Source organism: Crotalus tigris, unplaced genomic scaffold, assembly GCF_016545835.1.
Source record: "Crotalus tigris isolate CLP2741 ecotype Arizona unplaced genomic scaffold, ASM1654583v1 scf7180000019504.1669754, whole genome shotgun sequence".
Classification (NCBI taxonomy): Eukaryota; Metazoa; Chordata; class Lepidosauria; order Squamata; family Viperidae; genus Crotalus; species Crotalus tigris.
In genome coordinates, this window is record NW_024097569.1 from 837579 (window position 1) to 860776 (window position 23198).

Here is a 23198-nt window from a genome sequence, read left to right on the forward strand (position 1 = left end):
TTCATGGCAACCGATGAGGAAGTGACAGCATCCTGACTGTTGTGTTTCCCATTCGTAGGCAATTGAAGAAGACACATGGTGAAACAACAAGCTCTTTATTACTCTTCTCCTACAACCAAGCAAACAGCAAAAGGCTCGCAGGCCTTTTATAGGGCCTGAGACCCAGACAGTGTGAACCAATAGGAACTGACCATTTTCCCGCCTTGCGCATGCGCACAATGCTGGCGTCACCCTGTCTGGTCCCGGGCAGCTTTTGGTTTGCCTGGGACCATTTGCAATAATTCTGAGCCTGCTTTCTCCTCTAGCAGGCTCAGGACACAACACTGACCACTTGCTAATGGATGGTAATCTTCATCTGGAAGTTTTTAAGAAGAAACTGGACAGCCATTTGTCCGAAATGGTGTAGGGTTACCTGCCTGAGCAGGGAGTTGGACTTGATGACCTCCAAGGTCCCTCCCAACTTTATTATTATTATTATTATTATTGATCATCGCACAGTCAGCCAGATGTTCAGACTGGATTTGGCATTTTGTCTACCTATCAAGTCCTTACCCAGGACCTGGGATAGGCAGATGTGGAGGTTTGATGGTATTACAGATATCGTCGCAGGATGGAAGCAGTTCCTAATAAGGCTGCCTTTTGCAATTGACTAATAGCGAATTTGTCAATGCCAATGGTGTTCAAGTGGTGCTCCAGTTGTTTTGGGATTGCACCCAAGGCGCCTATGACTATTGGTACTACCCTTGCTTGCTTTGGCCACAGTCTTTCTATTTCTATTTGTAGGTCTTTGTATTTTGTTATCTTCTCCAGTTCTTTCTCTTCTATTCTGCTCTCTCCAGGCACTGCCACATCCACTATCCAGACTTTTTTGTCTTTCTTATCGACAATTGTTAAGTCTGGGGTGTTATGTTGCAGGTGCTTGTCTGTTTGAATTCTTAAGTCCCAGAGCAGTTTAATTTTATAATTTTCTATGACTTTCTCTATTTTATGATCCCACCAGTTTTTGCTTACAGGCAAATGATATTTTTTGCAGATCTTCCAATGCACCATTGTTGCTACTTTGTTGTTGTTGTTGTTATTATTATTATTATATCTGTCACAGGGCTGTTGGATTTATATAATGCTGAACTGCAAAGTTCAGATAATAAACAGAAACCTTATGTAAAATGCCAATCACATGGGCACTATTCAGAAGGATATACACAGTGGTGTATGGATAATTGTTTAACAACTATCAGTGCCACACAACTGTTGACCTGGAATTAGGAGATAGCATAGGAAGTATCAATTGTGAATATGTGCAGATGGCCCTGCTGTCTTTTGGGCACTTGCAGAATCATGGATGCAGGATCATAAAAGGACAGCAAGGAAAACAGCCAATGTCCTAACCCACCCGGGAACGTATGATAGAAACATTCCAAAGGAAACATGTTTATTTACTTCTGCTTTCTCCCTTCTTATCTACAGCATGCCAGACATACTGGGTAAAATCTTTACCTTATATGTATCAGCTTTGCTGGGTGGATTGCTTATGTAATTGGAAAGAGTAAATATAAAGATTTCTTCTCATTCGTCTTTGTTCAGCTGAATAAAAACATAAAGCTTAAAGGGAAACTTCTGGTTTTCTGTATTTTTTTATCAAGCAAAACCTCAGAACTTGAACAGCATCACTAGCTGCAAAACGACCACAACTGACCCCAAAATTTATGCTGCTAAGTGAAACATTTGTTAAGTGAGTTTTGCCTCATTTTACAACATTTCTTGCCCCAGTTGTTAAGTGAATCTGGCTTCCCCATTGACTTTACTTATCAGAAGTTCACAAAAGCTGACCCCGGAACAATACAACCATCATTGCATTGCCAAATGTCCCCATTTTGATCACATGACCGTGGGGATGCTGCAATGGTTGTAAATGTGAAAAATGGTCATCAGCCACTTTTTTCAATGCTGCTCTGCAACTGAAGCAGGCAGTATAACAGACGTTTTTTAAAAAAGAGTGGGGCTTTGATTACACTGTTTTGCTGCCCAGGTAAATGAGTCTACCTAAGGAATGGGTCGAATAGAGGACCTCCTTTGGCCCATTCCCCAAAGGGGAACACATCTTCTGCTTCTGGACCCAGGCAGGTCTCAGTAGTACATTAAATCACAGATGGAGGCGGCCTTATGCAAGCCAATCTGGCATTTAGTAGCCCCGGTTGAATGCCAGGGCTTGTAAAAGTCTACTGACTAGACACATGGGTTGAGATCAGGGTGATGGAATGCAAAAGCAGAAAGACACCGGACAGATGTTCCTTCTGCAAGAACTTTCAGGGGTTTTCCACCTGCTTAGAAAGATTTGTAAAGGTCCAGGTGTGAATTTCCTAACACAACTGCCCCATTTGAAATTCCTTGTGTTAAATTAAGTTTGTCTTTAAGTATGCGCAGGCAGGGTCTTTCACATGGGAACAACATTCCCGTGTCCTTGTGGGTCTAACCAAGACCAAGATGCTGGAGACCTTTAATAAAATTCAGGAGACTCTTAACCTGTGTCCTAAATGAATAGAAGAATGGACCTGAACCTCATCACTCAGGTGGTAGAAAAATGGTGTGTGTGTGTGTGTGTGTGTGTGTGAGTTTCCGACAGGCCCCACCTGGAAATGAAGTCACCAGGACATGTTTATTCTACAAAAGGCTGAATGGAGATATCTTTGTTCCAGAAGGACCCTCAAAGTTTGGCCAAGAAGGTGAAGCTGCAATGATGCCATCAAAACTCCATCTTCTTACCTTTTTTAACAATAACCTTCCAGGTATACCTGGCTAGTTTTGTGTGAAATAATTTCTGGACCTTCTGCAGTGCAAAGGGAAAGGAGCAGATGGACACCCATGTGTGCTGCGATTTATGTATTAACATGTGATGCTGCAATGCAGGTACTTAATAGTGGTATTTGTATGATGATCTCACAGCATGTGGATTGTCCTTTTGGTGCCATTGTGGTTTGCTACAGATGTGTGGCTACCTCTCAACTGCACTCCCAGTTCTGAGATGGGGATGGCCGTATCAATTATTTAAATCAGGGCTTTTCAACCAGTGGTACGGGTACCACCTGTGGTACATTGGCACCTTGCAGGTGGTATGCGACCATCCTAGAAAAGTGGTAGTGGGGGAGGGGAATGAGCTGAACCGGCGGCAGCACCGCACAAGCCTGAGCGAGAGATGGCTGGAGCTGCAAGGCTGTCAGGGCTCAGCGGAAGCGCTAGGATCAGTGCCAAGCTCCATCTGGAGCTCGGCACTGATCCTGGTGCTTCTGGTGAGCCCAGAAGAAGCGCCGATCAGCTGGAATGTTGCAGCATCTCCAGGATCTTATGATTTACATTCAAATGCTTGGCAACTGATTCATATCTATGACGGTCACAGTGTCCCAGGGTCTTGTGAAGTGATCAAAACCTGCTGCAACCACCCAGCGGACGGGGGGAATAAAAACCAAACACCCCCCCCACCCCCGCCCACTGCCAATCCTCAACAGAAATGCTCACAACAATGAAAACCTCGGACAGGAGGAAGAGCGCCGCCGGGCAGGCAGGCAGGTGTCTTGCTCGGCTGTGGTTTGGGGGGCACTTTTTTCAGTGCTATTGTAACTTCGAACAGTCACCAAGCGAACTGTTGTAAGTCGAGGACTACCTGTACTTTATCATTTTTTTCCTTTTTTTTTGGTCATCGAGTTTTTGACACCTTGCTAGGCGACTGGTGGTACTCGGATGTTGCCATATCATAAAAGTGGTACAATGGGTGAAAAGGTTGAAAAGCCCTGATTTAAATATGTAAACAAATAAATTATTTAGTAAGATGATAAACGCATCAATAAATACACCTTTACTACTTTTTCTTCCATATTGTATCTAAACGAATAAGATAAAATAAAAATAATAAATACGTTTGCCCCAGCCTTTTACTACATTTTCTTCAATACTGCATCAAAATGAATGAATGGGCAAGCCCAGTCATCCTAAAATCTGTTGTTTTTGAATAAAAGGAAACACAAACTGATACGGACAGTGAATTTTTTTTTTTTATTTCTCATGTACAAAAGCACCTACAAAAAGATAATAAAGTCCTCTTCTTCTTCTTTTTTAAATCTTCTTGCTCCTTCGTGTGAATGTGGCGGAGCCGCAGGAGATAGTCTGTGGGAGAGAAATGAAAATAGAGGTCTTTGGAATTAAATTAGCCAATGGAAAGCTTCTGTAGGGATGTGAAAATATATTTCATCTCAAGCATAGCTCTTTCAAATTGGAGAACTGGGAGGAAAACGAATATTCCTTTGAATCAATGGCATTTGAAAAGGTACAGTAACCGCATTGCTGGATAAAACACAGGAATTGTATTTATTTAAGAATTCTACTCTTATTTCTGTTTCTTAATTTCAGTAACAAAATTTCTCCAGGGTCCTTCCTTTTACATCAAACAAACATAGATGCTAAAAATCTTTACTTTTGTTTTTTTCTCTTTTTAACAGAATAACAAGAGTTGGAAGGAACGTTGGAGGTCTTCTACCGTAGTCCAAACCCCTGTTTAAACGGGAGACCCTATCCCCGTGGTGGCGAACCTATGGTATGCGTGCCACAGGTGGCACGCGGCGCCGTCTCTGGTGGCACGTGAGCCATTGCTGGGCCGACCTGCTCCCTCCTCCTCTCTGTGCATGCACAGCTTTCTGTAGAGCTGCACATACGCAGTCTGGGAATAGGTGAGAGTCTATAAAGGGAGCAACTTTCGGCGGAAGCAGGCACAGAGGCAGCAGCCCTATGTGCGTCCCCATGCGCGAGCATGTCCCTGCCCTGCCAGGCAAGTGGAGCTGCGGCATTTTCAGCAGAAGAGTGCAGGCCGGAAGCGGAAGGCACGAGGAGCCCCAATCCCAGCACAGCCCCTCCTCCCCCCCTCGGAAGAACTGCGGGGCTCAGGAGCCTCCCCTCCATGTCCCCCCACTGCTGAGCAAGATGCCCTCCTGCCCACTGCCCCACCCGCCAGAGGAACATAGAGTTGGCCACGCCCACCCTGGCCACGCCCACCCAGCCTGCCATTTCCACCATAGCCACGCCTACCCAGCACCCGGCGAGATATAAGTGGGATTTGGGTTGCAGTTTGGGCACTCGGTCTCTAAAAGGTTCGCCACCACTGCCCTATCCCATTTCAGACAAATGCTGTCCAATCGCTTCTTAAAAGCCTCCAATGATGGTGCACCCACAACTTCTGAAGACAAGCTGTTCCACTGATTAATTGTCAGGAAATTTCTCCTTATTTCTAGGTTGGTTCTCTCCACGATTAGTTTCCACTATTTTTTTTTGTGCCCCACCCCTTTTACTTTTGAACACTATTTTTACCTATCTTAGAGGTCGTCTTGGATTAATTAAAAGAAAAAAAGAGAGAGGGTCACCTGTATAGGGGGAGGTTACAATTTACAAGTAATGGTGGTTGGTTGTTTTATAGCTAGTAAATCCCTTTAAGTTGACCTCAGCTCCTGATGCCTGTGTGAATACACCATGCAGTTTTCTTGCATGCTTAAGCGTAAAAAATAAGGAAGTTGACTTGGCTGGAAATCTGCAAGAATGCTTACCCAAACTATTCTAAAACCAGAATAACAGGATTATGTCTGCAAGTGACTGTGCAGATACTTCCCTGTTTCATTAAAATGAAAGAAGGCAGAGATAGAATGGACTTGCAAGATTCTGTTATTATAGCCAATGTCAATGCAGGTAATTTTAGCCTTCCTGATCTGGTCTGTTTGGGGACAGAGAGTATTTAGCCATTTTTTAAATTGCCTTTGCTTTTTCCAATTCACAACCACCAACAATTCTTTGACTTGTATTCTCTTCCTGGGCTCCAACATCAACACAGATGGGAACTGCAGCCAAGAAATTAAAAGATGCTTGCTCCCGGGGAGGAAAGCTATGGCAAATCTAGACAGCATGCTAAAAAGCAGAGACATCACCCTGCCAACAAAAGTGTGCATAGTCAAGGCCATGGTTTCCCCAGTTGCAATGTATGGTTTGAAAGTTGGAAGAAAGGCTGAGCACCAAAGAATTGAGGCCTTTGAACTCTGGTGCTGGAGAAGACTCCTGCGAGTCCCCTGGACTGCAAGGCGATCCAACCGGTCAGTCCTAGAGGAGATCAACCCTGACTGCTGTTTAGAAGGCCAGATCCTGGAGTTGAAACTCAAGTCCTTTGGCCACCTAATGAGAAGGAAGGACTCACTGGAGAAGAGCCTGATGCTGGGAAAGATGGAGGGCAAGAAGGGGATGAGAGAGAAGGAAGTGGCTGGATGGAGTCACTGAAGCAGTAGGCGTGAGCTTCAAATGGACTCCAGAAGATGGTAGAGGACAGGAAGGCCTGGAGGAACATTGTCCATGGGGTCGTGATGGGTCAGACACGACTTTGCAACTAACAACAACAACAACAAATCTGTAACATCTAAGCCAGAGTTTTCCAACCATGGCAAACTTTAAGAGCTGTGTACTTCAACTCCCGTAATTCTGGCAGTTGAAGTACATAGGTCTTAAAGTTGGCATGGTTGAGAAACGGTGATCTAAGTTTAAACTTTACAATTTGTGCTTCCAGTGAACTGTCTGGATTGGCTTCATTCTTCCTGCAGGCGCAAGAGAGTGTTACCATTGTTCTCCAGCACATTTCAGCCTAGTGTGTGGTAAAATCTCAGCTTGTATATCATGCAGACTGAGAGAACTGCGTTAATTGAAGAAACTGTGGTTCCCTATTCTCTATGGCTGTGCCAGCGAAACACAGGCATTTGAATCAACTGAACCTTACCTTCCTGGAGGAAATGAATTTTTTTGTTCTTCCTGTCTATTAAACTATAAACTATGAACATTGACTTACCTCCACCATTTCATTGCCTACAATTTGTTGCTCGTGGATGAATTTGTCTGACTTGGCTATTAATTTTCCATCAGTGAGATTTACTGTGCACTGTAAAACAATGAAACCATTACCGAACATGGATCAAACAGCAAGAAACAGAAAGAGAGTTTAAAAAAAGAGGGCAGCAAAACAACTAGGTCCAAGCCACCAAAAGCTGGAAAGATAATGTTATAAAAAAAAAAAAAATCAAGGGGAAAAAAAAAGAGAATTGTGCTGCAGTTACAATCTTGTTAATAAAATGCAGAGATATTTTGCCATGGATTTCAGCAGAAAAGACTTCCTGCAGTTGTTCCCAGAGTGCTTTTTCCAAAAAGCAACTGAACTTTCTTGATTTTGTTCCCTTTGAAAACATTTTGCTTCCCATCCAAGAAGTTTTTTCAGTTCTAACTTGGAAAAGAAGCAAAATATTTTCAAAGGAAAAAAGCAAGGAAGTCCAGGTGTGTTTTGGAAAAAGTACCTTTGACCATGACCTGGATGATTGAGAATCTCCATAGACATTTAATAATAATAATAATAATAATAATAATAATAATAATAATATTAATAGTAATAATAATAATAATAATAATAATAAGAGGTTGGAAGGGACCTTGGAGGTCATCTAGTCCAACCCCCTGCTCAGGCAGGAAACCCTATACCATTTCGGACAAATGGCTGTCTAGTCTCTTCTTGAAAACTCCCAGTGTTGGAGTATTCACCGCTTCTGGAGGCAGGTTGTTCCACTGATTAATTGTTCTAACTGTCAGGAAGTTTCTCCTTAATTCTAGGTTGCTTCTCGCCTTGATTAGTTTCCATCTGTTGTTTCTTGTCCTTTCCTCAGGGGCTTTGGAGAAGAGCTTGACTCCCTCTTCTTTGTGGCAATCCCTGAGATATTGAAACACTGCTATCATGTCCCCCCTCATCCTTCTCTTCATTAAACTAGACATACCCAATTCCAGCAACTGTTCCTTATATGTTTTAGCCTCCAGTCCCCTAATCATCTTTGTTGCTCTTCTCTGTACTCTTTCTAGACTAGAGTCTCAACATCTTTTTTACATCGTGGTGACCAAAACTGGATGCAATATTCCAAGTGTGACCTTACCAAGGCATTGTAAAGTGGTATTAATACTTCATGTGATTTCCTACAGTCTGTCCAAAAAATCATAAAAAAAAATCTAAGATGGCTGGTTTCAGGTTTGGAGTCTTCATAGTTAGCCTTAAGATTTTCAAGGCAAGGAGACATTTGTTCATCCATCCATCCATCCATCCATCCATCCATCCATCCATCCATCCATCCAACTTTCATATTTTTTAACTGACCATCTCTCTCAGAGAGAGACTCTGGGCAGTATACAACAAAAGGTCAAAGAGTTGAGTCTGGGCTCACCTTGACTTTTTTCCCATCCATGGTAGTCATGTCTGCTTCTTTTCCCAGCGTGAACGTGTTTGTAACAGACTTGTTGGGGGTTTTCGAGGTGATCACAAAAGTATTCCCGGTCTGACGGATTTCAGTAATGGGCTTGATGTCTTTGGCAGTTTTAATGATATCATCTGACAGGGCTGAGGAAGGTGGGAAAGAGGATGTAATTTCTGAAGCCAAAGGCACTGAAATTAATGATCATAGATGCAGAGGATTTAAAAAAAAAAGCTGTGTTGGATAAGACCAAGGGCTGAGAGATATGGAAAAGGCATGGAGGACAACAGGGTCAAATGACACATTTCAAGGTGAGTTCATGCCAAATAACTAGGCAGATAAAGATTTTTCATTCAATGAAGGGAAAATCATCGGTGAATACATAATTTCAAGAGCTTTTTCAGTATTTGGGGTTTCTTCCTACACCCTTTTGATATGGATTTCAGGTGTGGAGGAAAACCATCACATGGACACAGCATGCAGAGAGAGAAAATGTGTGGGTCTGTGCAGGAGATCATTGAGCCTTTGAGCATCTTAGAGCTTAAAAATAGATGCTGTAAATCAATATTTCTCAACCAGGGCAAAATGTCTGGAATTCAGCCCTGAGAATTCCCATTTTCCTTAATCAGTACGTCAAACGGGCCCTCAGCATTCTTCCGATACTTGAATAGGAGACCACCAGAAAATTCAACAACTGTAGACCAGACCGGTATGAAATGTCTGGATGGTAGTGGGAATCTCAGAGGAGAACAGTGCAACACTTCCATTTTATTGTCAATAATGTTGCAGGGATATCTTTAGAAGTCACCAGCTGACTGAAAGGAGACCGCTGTTGGCCAGAGAATACTTGAAGCTGGTCCACAAATTTGAAGATTGCCAAGGTTGAGAAACATTGCTCTAAATGACTCCTTCAAACTCCTGCTTTCCTTTGGTAGTTGTTCAAACCTTTAAAGACAAGTTACGGAGCTTATAGTCTTCTTCTGCTCATCTGGTAATGCCAATTAACCAGTGCTCTCCCTAGCACCTCCCTTAAGGACAGCTTCCATACCTGAATTGTGTGTCAGATGAAGAATCACGCTATCTTTGTTAAAAATAAAGATTCTGAGGTTTGCAGGAAAAGAGCAGTTGAAATGGTTGGAGAATTAAGTCCACAAGTCTTAAAGTTGCTAAGATTGGACACCTCTGCCCTATACAGCATAGCCAGGACAAATAGAGGCCATACATTGAAGCTTAGTTATTCTGTTAGAGTGTATGAGATGTTTACAAAGGAAAAAGGTAGAACAGTGTATGTGTGTACAGCCCTTTGACTCGTTTTGGGCAACATTTTGAAAGTAGTTAGCTGTTGCCATCTTTCTAGGGCTGAAAGAAGAAGACTGCCCCAAAGTCACTTAGTTGGTATCTATGACTCAGCTTAACTAGAACTTCAGTTTCCTGTTCCACATCCAGCCTCTTTACTGCTAAACGAAACTGACTGCCAGGGGGATGTTTACTGTACAAAATCCAAATACTCAGTGGTATTCTCAAGATGGAATTAAAAACACCTCCTATGATCACAAAGGAATGTAAGGGTTTTATTTGTGCAAAGCAGCTAAAACGTGGGCAAGGCTTTGATTGCATTGTCTTGATGCCATTTTACATGTCTGGACATTCTGTGAACACCACTGTAAATAACTGAAATTGTAGCCATGACTTCTTAGACTTTTCATCCCAGATTTAACAAAATTACACCCGTATTCATATCCTTCAGCCCAATGTTTCCCAATTTTGACCATTTTTAGACATGGTCTTCAACTCCCAGAATTTCCCAGCCAGTCAGGTCCACACATGTTAAAATTGCCAAGGATGAGAAACACTATCTAGCTACAGGTAAGGACCAGTCCTTCCTCCTTGAGTTTGAGTAACTGTACTGTAGGACTACCCTAAACCAGGGCTTTTCAACCAGTGGTACAGGTACCACCTGTGGTACATTGGCACCTGGCAGGTGGTACGTGACATTCTAGAAAAGTGGTAACGGTGGAGGGGAATGAACTGAACCAGTGGCAGCACCGCACAAGCCTGAGCGAGAGATGGCTGGAGCTGCAGGGCTGTCAGGGCTCAGCAGAAGCGCCAGGATCAGTGCCAGGCTCCAGCTGGAGCCTGGCGCTGATCCTGGCGCTTCTGCTGAGCCCAGAAGAAGTGCTGATCAGCTGAAATGTTGCAACATCTCCAGGGTCTTGTGATTTACATTCAGATGCTTGGCAACTGATTCATATTTATGATGGTCACAGTGTCCCAGGGTCATGTGAAGGGACCAAAACCTGCTGCAACCACCCAGCAGACAGGGGGGAATACAAACCAAACACCCCACCCCACCCCCCCTGCCAATCCTCAACAGAAATGCTCACAACAATGAAAACCTCGGACAGGAGGAAGAGCACCGCCGGGCAGGCAGGCAGGTGTCTTGCTCGGCTGTGGCTTGGGGGGCACTTTTTTCAGTGCCATTGTATCTTCGAACAGTCACTAAGTGAACTGTTGTAAGTTGAGGACTACCTGTACTTTATCACTTTTTTCCTTTCTTTTTTTTTAGTCATCGAGTTTTGGACACCTTGCTAGGCGACTGGTGGTACTCGGATGTTGTCATATCCTAAAAGTGGTACAATGGGTGAAAAGGTTGAAAAGCCCTGCCCTAAACAACTGTTTTGCTCCTCATTGTAGGTTGCTTAGCTTTTCAGTTTTCCTCTTACCCAGAGGACAAAATTAAATCAGGTCTCCACTAAAAACCTCAGATTCTGCTTCAGAGATCCTGTTCGTTTTGGAAAAAAAAAAAGGCTGTAGCTTACCAATTGCTTTCAGGAAGTCTTCGTACTTTTCTTGGGTGTAGACTTGCCAGGTACCATCAAATGCCATGTTGGCAATGCCGCTGGATGCTTCTGATTGGGAAAGGCCAATGGGGCATCTCCTGGTGCTGGTTGCCTTTATACAGAAGGGAAATTCTTTGCTCTGCCCAAATCTGAGCTGTGCACTCTTGAGCCATCAATCATTAATCTTCCATTTGTACTTTGTGAGAGTAACCTCTCGTTCATCATGCCAGAAAAAGCTTTGGCAGACTCCATAGAAGAATATTATTTGCTGAATTCCATGGTCAAGTTCAAGTTATCATCTGTAAGGAAAAAAACCCCTCTTATTTCTACTTCTAAATTTTATATCTGAAAACCACATCAGTCTATTTCTATTTCGAATTGAGGCTTCCCCATATTTCTGACCCTGAAAAAGCAGCTCTTTGGCTTGTTTATCTTGTGAATTAATTAATTAATGGTTGGTCACATTGGCTAAATCCCATAGAATCACATTTATCAAGAGTTGAACTAATTCAGAATATAAAGCATGTCAACAGGTGAAACCTGAATAAAATGTCAGTATCAGGTTAAATTAAACGGGCCATCAGGGCTGTGAAGAAAAATAGGGACTAAGTATCTGACTGGGTTTATTCATAATGCTGAATTTTTCAATAAGCCAAACTTATGCATTCATAATGCTTAAGTATGGCTTATTGGATAAACCCCAATTGACAGAGTAAAAAAAAAACATTCAGTTGAACCCAAGAACAAATTAAACAATAATGTGGTTAGATGGGTTCTGATTAATCATGCATGAACGCAGCCATGGCAGTTTGTAAAGTATATCACAACATTTGAACATAGCAATTGTGATTATGAAAGAAACCATGGCCATATCAACATAGTGTAGATGATGTGTGAACTTAGCTACTAGAGGGGAAAAAAAGGTTACTACCAAACAATATTTCCTGGATGGGATTATTTCACTCACACTTTTCTTAAAGTAGCTGTCAGTTTTCCTGTAGCCACACCACATACTCACACTGAACCCTTACTGGGCTGGCTGAGGAATTCTGGGAGTTGAAGTCCATAAGTCTTAAAGTTGCCAAGTTTGAAGACCCCTGTTCTAGTACTTGAAGAGTATTTGAAGAGACCACTAGAAAATCCAAGGACTGTAGTGTAGTGATGTAAAATGGGGAAAATAAATTATAGAGACGAGCAGTGCAACAGTTTCAATTTTTTTTTGCCACGAATGCAGTGTGGACATCTTTGAAGCTGGGTTCAATTCACAGGAGGTGGCAATACAACTGTCAAGTCTGCAATTATTGGTAGATTTGTGCAAGAAGAGAAGAGAGAAAGGCACAAAAGACCTGGCAGCTGATGCTTAAGCATTCTGGCTGAGAGACAAATCATAGTGATGACTCATCAGCTAGACACCAATGTTGGGTAACTTCAGCAGGATGAATATGCGGCAACCTTATTTGACAGGGCATTACTCAATTTGTACCTGGTCATAGCTGAGCCACTTCAGCCAACTTTCTAGATATCCATCCATGAAACTACTGTAAAATCAGCCAACATTCTTCTGACTTTCCATTTCTTTCCTGTGAGAATATTTAGAAAACAATGAGCAATTAACACCTTCTCTTATTCTGTATAGAAATAAAGAGTTTTGTCTTTCTTGAGTGCGGACATTGGGTTCTTAACACCGGGTATTCTTACCTAGCCAACAATTCCCTTAGCATAATGAATGAGACCATCATGCTGAGCTCCGAATCAGTTTATTTGGGCAAAGCCTCTGTCCTATTATATCTACCCGGCCCACCAGGATGGGAAGGCAGGGCATGTTACGGAGCCCATCGATTATAGATTATCATCTTCTGGGACCATGAAAAAGGGCCTTTACGGTGAAGGACCATTCTTTGTGGAACATCATTCCTCCTGAGATACAGTTGTTCCCATCCTCCTGTTGCTTCTCCTGGGCTTTTAGTGGGTCCAGGGACCATGAACAGAGATGGAGGCAATCGAGTGGCTGATTTGATTGTGTTGTTGCTGCCGTGGGAGGGAGGGAGGATATTTTTAAAAATGTTATAAGCTGCCTGGAGCCAGCTATGTAAGAGTTGGGCGGCTATATAAATTTGTGAGAGAAAGAAAGAAAGAAAGAAAGAAAGAAAGAAAGAAAGAAAGGAAAGAAATCCTGTTGCGCAAAAACAGTTGTAGTCTATTAATCCATATTTATAATAATAATAATAAAGTTGGAAGGGACCTTGAAGGTCATCGAGTCCAACCCCCTGCTCAGGCAGGACACCCTATACCATTTCAGACACATGGCTGCCCAGTCTCTTCTTAAAAACTTCCAGTGTTGGAGCATTCACTGCTTCTGGAGGCAGGTTGTTCCACTGGTTAATTGTTCTAACTGTCAGGAAGTTTCTCCTTAGTTCCAGGTTGCTTCTCTCCTTGATTAGTTTCCATCCGTTGCTTCTTGTCCTGCCTTCAGGCGCTTTGGAGAATAGCTTGACTCCCTCTTCTTTGGGGCAGCCCCTGAGATATTGGAACACTGCTATCATGCCCCCCCTCGTCCTTCTCTTCGTTAAACTAGACATACCCAATTTGCAACTCGATGTTTCTCCCCTGCTAGCAAATACTCTGACCTGCAATGGGGGCGCATTGAGCTAAAATGCCAAAGAGTTCAGTGACTTTCAGCACCTTTACTCAACACCATTGTTTCTTCCTGTCCTGACCTTGTGAAGCTAAAATTTAAGCTAATCTCTTCAAAGATCTGCTGGATGCACAGAATGGGGAGAGAGGGGGCATCAATGTGCACACTTTTTCTTGCAGGAAATCAGGGTCTTGGGAACCTCCATTCATCCAGCGGTCACACTTTGGAGTGTCTCACTGAAAAATGCAAGTGCCACTGCAAAATGCCATCATTATTTATTTCTGTTTTTTTTTTTGTAAGCTGCCCCAGTGCTGGAGCTGGGCAGCCATATATGTTTCTTAAATAAATACGATCGCAATCATACTGTCCAAATCCAACTATTTATTTAGCAAACGGTAGAGCAAGTCAGCAAAGATATAGTAGTGCCAGGAAATCATTGAATCTGAGTCTGAAAAAATATCTGTGAATATTTGCAGTCTCAAGCTAGGCCTGAGTGATTCCATTCACACATCATCCTAAGATACTGTATGGTTTATTTCCATTGTATTCTCAGAAATGAAAGCAAGTCTACGTCTCTCAGGATAATGTTGCAGGATCCAATCTGGATTGGTCACCGGGACCAAAGGTTTAGTCTTCTGAGCTTATGCTGGAGCCCATAATATTTAGTCCAAAGCCCACATTCCAGTAGAGAGAAGTTTCTTGAGGAAATGCATGCTAATGAGTTCAAAAGACTAAACCTCTGATCCCAGTGACCAACCCAGATTGGATCCTGCAAGATTATCCTGGGAGACGTATATTTGCCTTCATTCATAAGATTGGATCCAATAGAAGTAAAGGAAAGGTCTTCAAAATTTAATATTGAAAGAGAAATTTAAAATTGAATTTGCTGCAGTGGAAACTTACTGAGTGGAGAAACAAGCTTATAATAGACGGGAAACAGGAAAATGTAGCATCAACAGAGGAAATAAAGCAAACATGTAGGCAAAAAATTAGCTGAGTCTTAGAGAAAGGGAAGAGGACAAACTATATAAAAAAATAGCTGTAAGAGGAAATGGCTAGCCAGGAAAGGGATAGTGAATTGAAAAACAGGAAAACAAGCTGAATAAGATAAGAGCAGTAGTGGGATTCAGCTACTTCGCACCAGTTCAGCAGAACCGGTAGCTAATTTTTTGTTGCCCAGGCCCAGAATGGACTTCCAGAAGCGGCATCCACACAGAGAACCGGTTGTTCACATAATTGAATCCCACCACTCCTTCCTTCCTTCCTTCCTTCCTTCCTTCCTTCCTTCCTTCCTTCCTTCCTTCCTTCCTTCCTTCCTTCCTCCCTTCCTCCCTTCCCTTCCTTTCCTTCTTTCCTTCCTCCCTGTGGTGGGATTCAGTCACTTCGCACCAGTTCAGCAGAACCAGTAGCTAATTTTTTATTTCCCAGGCCCAGAAAGGACTTCCAGGAGCAGCATCCACACAGAGAACTGGTTGTTCACATATTCAAATCCCACCACTCCTTCCTTCCTTCCTTCCTTCCTTCCTTCCTTCCTTCCTTCCTTCCTTCCTTCCTTCCTTCCTTCCTTCCTTCCTTCCTTCCTTCCTTCCTTCCTTCCTTCGGTGGGATTCAACCAGTTCGCACCACTTCGGCAGAACCGATAGCTAATTTTTTTCTTGCCCAGGTCCAGAATGGACTTCTGGAAGTGGCATCCACCCAGAGAACCAGTTGTTCACATATTTGAATTCCACCACTGGATAAGAGGAAAGGCATACTGAACTGAAAAACAGAGAAGAACCTATTTTTCTAAGAAGTCATAAAAAGGGGGGCCATAAATAGCCACAGAATTCAAAATAACCATTTAAATCAGTCTGATTTTTCTTATTATTATTGTACATGTGAATATGATTTAATATGTTAGCAGGAAATGTGTAAGAAGCAGACAGAAAGAGTGTAACCTCATAGTACCTCAGCCAATGGGGAAAGAGGAGGGATGCGTCGGCCAGGACAGGGTTGTATAAAAAAGGGAATATTTTGGGTTGGAACAATGGAGAGAACCAAGCTTTGAAAGCTTCTCTCCCTGCTTATCGCAATAAACAAAACAAAAGGCCTTCACTGTGTCTTGGCTGGTTATTGGTCAGGCGAGCTTGCCTTGGGCCACGAAGGAAAGTAGCCAAGAGCACATAACAGATCCATTGTATTCTGTTTAATAATAATAATAATATAAATAAAAAATAAAAATAAATAAAAAAATAAAAAATAAAAATAATAATAAAGCTGGAAGGGACCTTGGAGGTTATCAAGTCCAATCCTCTGCTAAGGCAGGTAACCCTATATCATTTCGAACAAATGGCTGTCCAGTTTCTTCTTAAAAACTTCCAGTGTTGGAGCATTCACCGCTTCTGGAGGCAGGTTGTTCCACTGGTTAATTGTTCTAACTGTCAGGAAGTTTCTCCTTAGTTCTAGGTTGCTTCTCTCTTTGGTAAGCTACAATAGTTAGGTTTGCTCATAGTGCTAAGCCATAAACTATGGTTTACAAATCACAGTGTCTGATTTTATGATTTGAGCCCGTGGGCCACAGGCACCCCTTGGAAATCTTGGGGCGAATGACTTTCAGCGCTCTCCCACAGTAATTACCAGTTTGTATTTGTTTCTGCACGTGAAAGGAAATAGATTGAACATTACCTGGAAACTAATCATTTTGATTACAGTAAATTGAACTTTAATTCAATATTGTTCGATGTGAAATAGAGCCCAGCTTAACCATCACCTGATCCCACCCACTGGATTTAAGAATGTGAATCACACTCCAAAATATACACTTCATCCTGTTTAATAGCGTCACACTATACAGCATGTGAAGTCCTTCTGCTGTGGCTTGAATTGCAACCACAACCGGGATCAGAATTTTCATTGCTAAGCAAGGTGGTTGTGACGCGAGCCATGCCCAATTTTGTGAACTTTTTGCCACAGTTGTTAAGCAAATCACGCAGCTGTTAAGCGCATGGTGCGGTGGTTAAATGAATCCAGCTGCCCCCACTGACTTTTCTTCTCGGAAGCCAACTGGGAAGGTCACAAGTGAGGACCATATGATCCTGGGATGCTCTCAGGTGTGCCAACTTGGCGCCTTGCTGGCATCGTGCCATCAAAGGCCAGGAGGGAGGGGGGGCGTATGGGGGAGGGAAAAACGGGCAATACATGTGTATGAGTAAGTGATGGGAAATGATAGTTTGACCAAGACCAGAGAACCAATTTGTGCCAGCACTCGAGGCCGTGGACCCTGGGAAACATCTCCCTGTCCTAAGGTGACCAACCGTCCTCCTTTAGGGAGGACAATGCTCCTTTTGTAAGTTCTGTCCTCCCTCAAAAAGTGTCCTCCTTCATGTCCTCCTTTTCGATATTTGAAGACTAATCTGCAGGGCTTTTTTTTCCCCTCATAGAACGCTCAGAATGGCGTTCCAGCACCTCTTTTTTTTTTGATGGGTTTTGTTTTCAACTTTTGCATGAGCTGTGCTACTCCCGCTATTGGCTTTCAAAAGCCAATAGGAATTGCTGCTGAGTGCGCCAAAACACCCGGCCGACAAACTTGGCACATGCAAGTTGTCTGTATTATTGTTGCAATGAATAAAATGTTTCTTTTATTTATGATATTTTTTTCCCTTCAATTTATTTGTGTCCTCCTTTTCATTGTAAAAAAGTTGGTCACCTTACTAAGGGGCCTACCTGGGGCAGGTCAGACAGATGCTGTAACTGTTATAAATATATCTCAGTTGTCAAGGGCCTGAATTTCGATCACATGACTGTGGGGATGCTGCAATGGCCGTAAAGGTGAGTCTCTTTTTTCCAGTGGCCATTGTAACTCCAAAAACTTGCTGTAGGTTGAGCACTACATGTATTCAATAAAAGGGTGAAAACCCACCTGGCTTACGGAAATGTATGAACTCATCATACCGGGGTTTGTTGTTGTTTTTTTTTGAGCTAAAACCAGTAACAGCCATATCTTCACCGGCTCTTGATTTCCTTTCTGGATATATATGTTTTTGTTTTTTGGTTTTTTTTAAATAATTTTTTATTTTTCCAAACTCTCTCCCATACATATACCGTGATATTTATCAGATGTTAACATACATTCTTTTAACATTCATATATAAGATACTTTTAATAAAGTGAAATAAATACATACCCATGACTTTTGGTGTTGCTCGCCCATTTCCCCTTTCACTGTATCCACACGCCTTCTTCTCTACCTTCTTTCTCCCTTTCTTCTCTTCCCTACTTCCCTCTTCTTCCTCTCCTCTCCTCTTTCCTTCACCACTCCCCTTTCTCCCCACTTCTCCTCTTCTCCTCCAACCTTCCTACTTCCTTCTCCCCTCCTTTACTCTTTTCTCTCTCCTCTCCTTTCTTCCCTCTCACTGGATATACCGTATATTCCAGCATATAGGGCGACCCGACATATAAGACGACCCCCGAGTTCGACGCCAGGTTGCAAGACGATTGACATTGAGTTGCATGCCTAGAAAGTCATCTTATATGCCGGAAACTACCGGTATTTCCAGCGTATAAGACGATCGACGCCGAGTCGCATGCCTAGAAAGTCGTTTTATATGCCAGAAACTACATTATTTCTGGTGTATAAGATGACTCGGTGTATAAGACGACCCCCGAGTTCAGAGGCTGTTTCAACGCTCTCAAAAGTCGTCTTATACGCCGGAATACACGATATATGTTTGAAAGCATTGAAAAACACTGAGAGGCAGGCAAGAGACCTGATGCCAATCCTCTTATGGGGCTGGAGGCTGACTTTTATAAAATATCTATAAATATCATAAGCCTATGATCCTGCTCAGAGAGTGGCAATGGTAGGGTAGGAGATGGGGCGATGGGTCTTTCTTTGCAATGAAGAAGGACCACCCTCTTCTATTGGGTGATGCCCTCTGGACCTGGCCAAGCCCTTAGAACGGAACCTGGGCGGTTCAGACAGAAGGTGGCTCATCTTTCAGCTCCTGAGGCTCTTCCCCCTGCTTGTAGACGCTGACTGTCACCTTCCCAGTTTCAGAGCCCCACTTGTTCTTGACGAGGATGCTGAACCTCCCAGTGTCCTCGCTGTTGACATTCTCAATGGTTATTGTGATCACGGTACCCTTCACTTCCATCTTGTACCGATCTTTGAAGGCAATGACCTTCTCATTCCTGTACCAGGTGATTTCTGGGTAAGGATCTCCAGAGATGATGCAAGTCAAGCACAAAGTCTGTTTTAGAAATAAAGAAAGGGTTCATTGTAGGACTTCAGATTGGAGAGTGAAAGGCAAGGCAGATAGGCAAGGCAGTTATACCCAGGGGACAGGTAAGACTGTGTCCATCAGTACCAATGTATGGGGCAGACAGCCCCCTTTATGCCCTCTAGGATCCCTGTCCCTCTTGCCCCCATGTTAGGGTATTCTTATGAACCCCCAAAGGGAGCTACGATTCCCAGAAATTAAATTGAAAATAGATATTTCTTTCTAGAAAGTTTGCAATGCTACGAGATTGCTATGTCAGCATTCTTGCATGAGTTTTCATGGGTCTCACACCAGATCTTGTGGGAACCAGGAAGTGATGGTTGGAAACACTGAGGACCTTATATTTTGGGGAAGAAGAGGAGAGACAGTTGGAGTTGTGCAATGAATCTGGTGCCTGGAAGGATTGCACAAAGGCACACACGAAGAGAGATCGAATGTTGCAAGGCCTGCCTTATCAGTTGCCAATATTGTATAAATGGTAATGCAAGAGTCCCTTATATAATTCAGGGTTCCCACAGCAGTTAGTCCCCATTTGCACAGCTGGAGGCCATCCAAGACAATTCATTACCTTACTTTCCATGATGGTTGCAACATCTGGAAGGCCACGAACCACTTTGGCACGGTCTGTAGAGGGAGAATAGACATCATGATTGGCTATTCAGTTTTTGATCCCACTTTTTGGGGTCTCTCTCTCTCTCTCTCTCTCTCTCTCTCTCTCTCTGTCTCTGTCTGTCTCCTTACCTACCTACCTAGCTAGCTATTTAGCTATCTAGCTATCATCTATCTATCATCTTTATTATTTTTACAACTCAGGGCAGCGAACATATCCAACACACCTTCCTCCTATTTTCCTCACAACAGCCCTGTGAGGTGAGTTGGACTGAGAGACAGTGACTGTCCCAAGATCACTCAACTGACTTTGGACCTACGGTGGGATTAGAACTCATGGTCTCCCACTTTCTAGCCAGAGGATGTCTAAATACTTTAGAGCAGCGGTTCTCAACCTTTGTGTGTGTGGTGCCGCCCCCTGAGGGGGAAAAATTGGCGGATTGCGTTGTTTGGCGACCCCTGTAAAATGGTCGTTCGACCCCAAATGGGGTCGCGACCCATAGGTTGAGAACCGCTGCTTTAGAGGTTAATCATGTTACTGGTCCAGGCTGCCTTACATTGCTAAGATCAAGGTATGGAGCAGATTACCTTGGAAGCAAGTGAGTGTTATTAGAAGCTTTTAAGCAGAACCAGTGTACAATTCAATAACAGCAGATTTTTTTTTCAGAGGCCAAAGATTGGATCTATTAAATTCTATGACTCTTTCATGCAACGGCAAAACAAGAATCTGATAATAATCATAGGGCTGAAAGGGACCTTGGTGATCGTCTATCCCAGGGGTAGGCAACCTTGGCTCTTTTATGACTCGTGGACTTCAACTCCCAGAATTCCTGAGCCAGCATGGCTCAGCTTGGAAACCTCTCCTTTTCCCCTCAACATGGCTGGCTCAGGAATTCTGGGAGTTGAAGTCCACGCGCCATAAAAGAGCCAAGGTTGCCTACCCCTGCCTTATACTTATCCAGCACAAATGGTTGTCTAATCTTTTCTAGAAAAGTTCTTGCTTGTTTTTTTTTTTTTATGTACAAGGTACTTCAGTTACAAACTGAGTAACTGCATTCACACAACGCCTTGAGCTGGGTTGATGTTCATCTCAGTCTGCTTCTTTGCAACTTGGGATGTTGCATTAACCCAAGCCATCAGATTATTTTGCAATTTGCTGTTTTGTGTGAACCTAGGATGTTGGGTAATTCACTGACTGGCTGAAGGAATGTTGTGTATGGTAAATATATTTGTTCAGTTGAGGATCAGGTTAGATAGATGGGAAGGAATGGCTTGAAGTGTGAAATTCAAACCAGGAGTTTTTTCAGGTAACCCAAGCACCTCTGGAGGTGCATCTTTGTTGGAGAAGATCCCTTGCTGTTGAAGGAATATTTATTTCCTTTCGATTTGTGCTGCTTCCAACTTTGTAAAAGCAGCAGATTTGAAAAGACACCCTGGATTCAAAGTAAGCTGAGTCATACTGGTTGCCCTTTTATTTGTGTACTGTCTCCAGGGTATCCAGGGTGGACTTCTTGTTTTTTTTTTTTACTATTTTTATTTTTTTCTATTTTGTGTTTTTACTGTTTGTAAGCCACCTAGAGACGGCGAGTAGGTGGCTAGATAAAACAAACCCATCTCCCATGACTGCAACAGACAAAAAACAAAAAAACAAAAAACCAAACCAGCAAAAGTTGCATCTTTTTATACTCACATTCCTCCACAACAGCTGCTTGCCTACAAGGAAAACAAAACAAAAGGCATTTTTATGTCACACACAGTACCTAAATTTCACCAAAGAAACCACAGGATTAAATGCAAGACCCGTCTCCCAGCCCTGGAGTTACTACATTTTGGCTACACAACAATCCCAAGTACTGGATGTGTCAGGTTTCTTAGCTAAAGCATCCATCCACCAGATCTTACAGCAGGAGGTATCCAATCCCCATGCCATAGCTTCGGCACTAACATAGTTGAAGCCAAAAACTGGATTCCCCTCCCATAAGCACATAGTATCAAAGCACAATTCCCTCCTCCAATTAACAGTCATAAATCACATTCTCCAATTAATTTGAAATGCAGGCTTTCCCTCCTTTACTCCAACCCACCATTTCTTATCATCTCTTATTTCAAAAGCCCTGAGTTCACACACTATTACAATATTCTTATGTCTAACTAACTCCCATCACATTCATCTTCCCTCCCCCAGTATCATCTAATTCTAAGAGTAAAGCATAAGAAAGAAAAAGGCTGCATCTTCATATGTTGTCAAAGCAAGAACACCCAATGTTAGCAGCACTGACATCCCAGGCCATAGTTTGGTTCTGGCCTGTGGCCTGTTTGGAACTGCTTGTGCAAGTGGATCTGTGTGCATGAGCGTGCGTGCCCACTCTTGTGCAGAACCATCCCCTCTTCCCCCCCCCAAGCCACAACCTCACTCTACTTACTTCAGCCTTTGATGTTCGGCGAGGGCATCATCGAAAGCTATAGAAAGCAAGCAAGCAAGAAAAGGGTTGGCTTGAAGAAATGGCAACTATATGCACTGTGGAAAAAGAGCTAATAAAATGTTTCCATTTCAATATCTATTTTTATATATTAAGGCAGTTATAGGAATTGCCATTAGAACCCAGAATTATCATAGATAAATACAGTTTTTTTAATTATACTCTCAAACAGAAGCACTCAAGTCCTCACACAAGCTGTCAGGGGAATTTGCATTGAAAAGAAAAGAAAAGATATCATTAGAAATTAAAATCAAAATTAATTCAGGTATTCCTTGACTTGTTGGAATTAAGATTGCTGGGAGAAATATCAACAACCTAAGATATGCAGATGATACCACTCTAATGGCAGAAAGTGAAGAGGAACTAAAAAGCCTCTTGATGCGGGTGAAGAAGGAGAGTGCAAAAGTTGGCTTGAAAGTCAACATTAAGAAAACCAAGATCATGGCATTCGGCCCTCTCAATTCCTGGCAAACAGATGGGGAAGAAATGGAGATAGTGACAGATTTTATCTTCCTGGGCTCCAAGATCACCGCAGATGGGAACTGCAGCCAAGAAATTAAAAGATGCTTGCTCCTGGGGAGGAAAGCTATGGCAAATCTAGACAGTATACTAAAAAGCAGAGACATTACCCTGCCAACAAAAGTGTGTATGGTCAAGGCCATGGTTTTCCCAGTTGCAATATATGGCTGTGAAAGTTGGACCATAAGAAAGGCTGAGCGCCAAAGAACTGAGGCCTTTGAACTCTGGTACTGGAGAAGACTCCTGCGAGTCCCTTGGACTGCAAGGCGATCCAACAGGTCAGTCCTAGAGGAGATCAACCCCGACTGCTCTTTAGAAGGCCAGATCCTGAAGTTGAAACTCAAATACTTTGGCCACCTAATGAGAAGGAAGGACTCACTGGAGAAGAGCTTAATGCTGGGAAAGATGGAGGGCAATAGAAGAATGGGATGACAGAGAAGGAGATGGCTGGATGAAGTCACTGAAGCAGGAGGCGTGAGCTTCAATGGACTCCAGAAGATGGTAGAGGACAGGAAGGCCTGGAGGAACATTGTCCATGGGGTCACGATGGGTCGGACACG

At 42.9% G+C, this 23198-nt stretch overlaps 2 protein-coding genes across 3 annotated transcripts in view; both read right to left on the reverse strand.

Annotated features, from left to right (window-relative positions):
* Nucleotides 1-4028: 4028 nt before the first annotated feature.
* On the reverse strand, nt 4029-13263 carry LOC120316889 (fatty acid-binding protein, liver). The gene is made up of 4 exons (XM_039363034.1): nt 11117-13263; nt 8271-8443; nt 6863-6952; nt 4029-4158 (listed from the first exon to the last, which is right to left on the reverse strand). The coding sequence occupies exons 1-4, from the start codon at nt 11181-11183 to the stop codon at nt 4108-4110; spliced, it is 381 nt and encodes a 126-aa protein (XP_039218968.1). The 5' UTR covers nt 11184-13263; the 3' UTR covers nt 4029-4107.
* Nucleotides 13264-18105: 4842 nt separating this feature from the next.
* The window catches only part of MYOM3 (myomesin 3), a 52262-nt gene continuing 47169 nt past the window's right edge, over nt 18106-23198 (reverse strand). For both annotated transcript variants that reach the window (XM_039363019.1, XM_039363020.1), the window contains 4 exons: nt 22063-22099; nt 21330-21352; nt 19599-19654; nt 18106-19000 (listed from right to left, as the gene is read on the reverse strand). In XM_039363019.1, the coding sequence (XP_039218953.1) occupies nt 18725-19000; nt 19599-19654; nt 21330-21352; nt 22063-22099 (392 nt within the window). In that variant the 3' untranslated portion in view covers nt 18106-18724. The remainder of the gene's footprint in view (nt 19001-19598; nt 19655-21329; nt 21353-22062; nt 22100-23198) is intronic.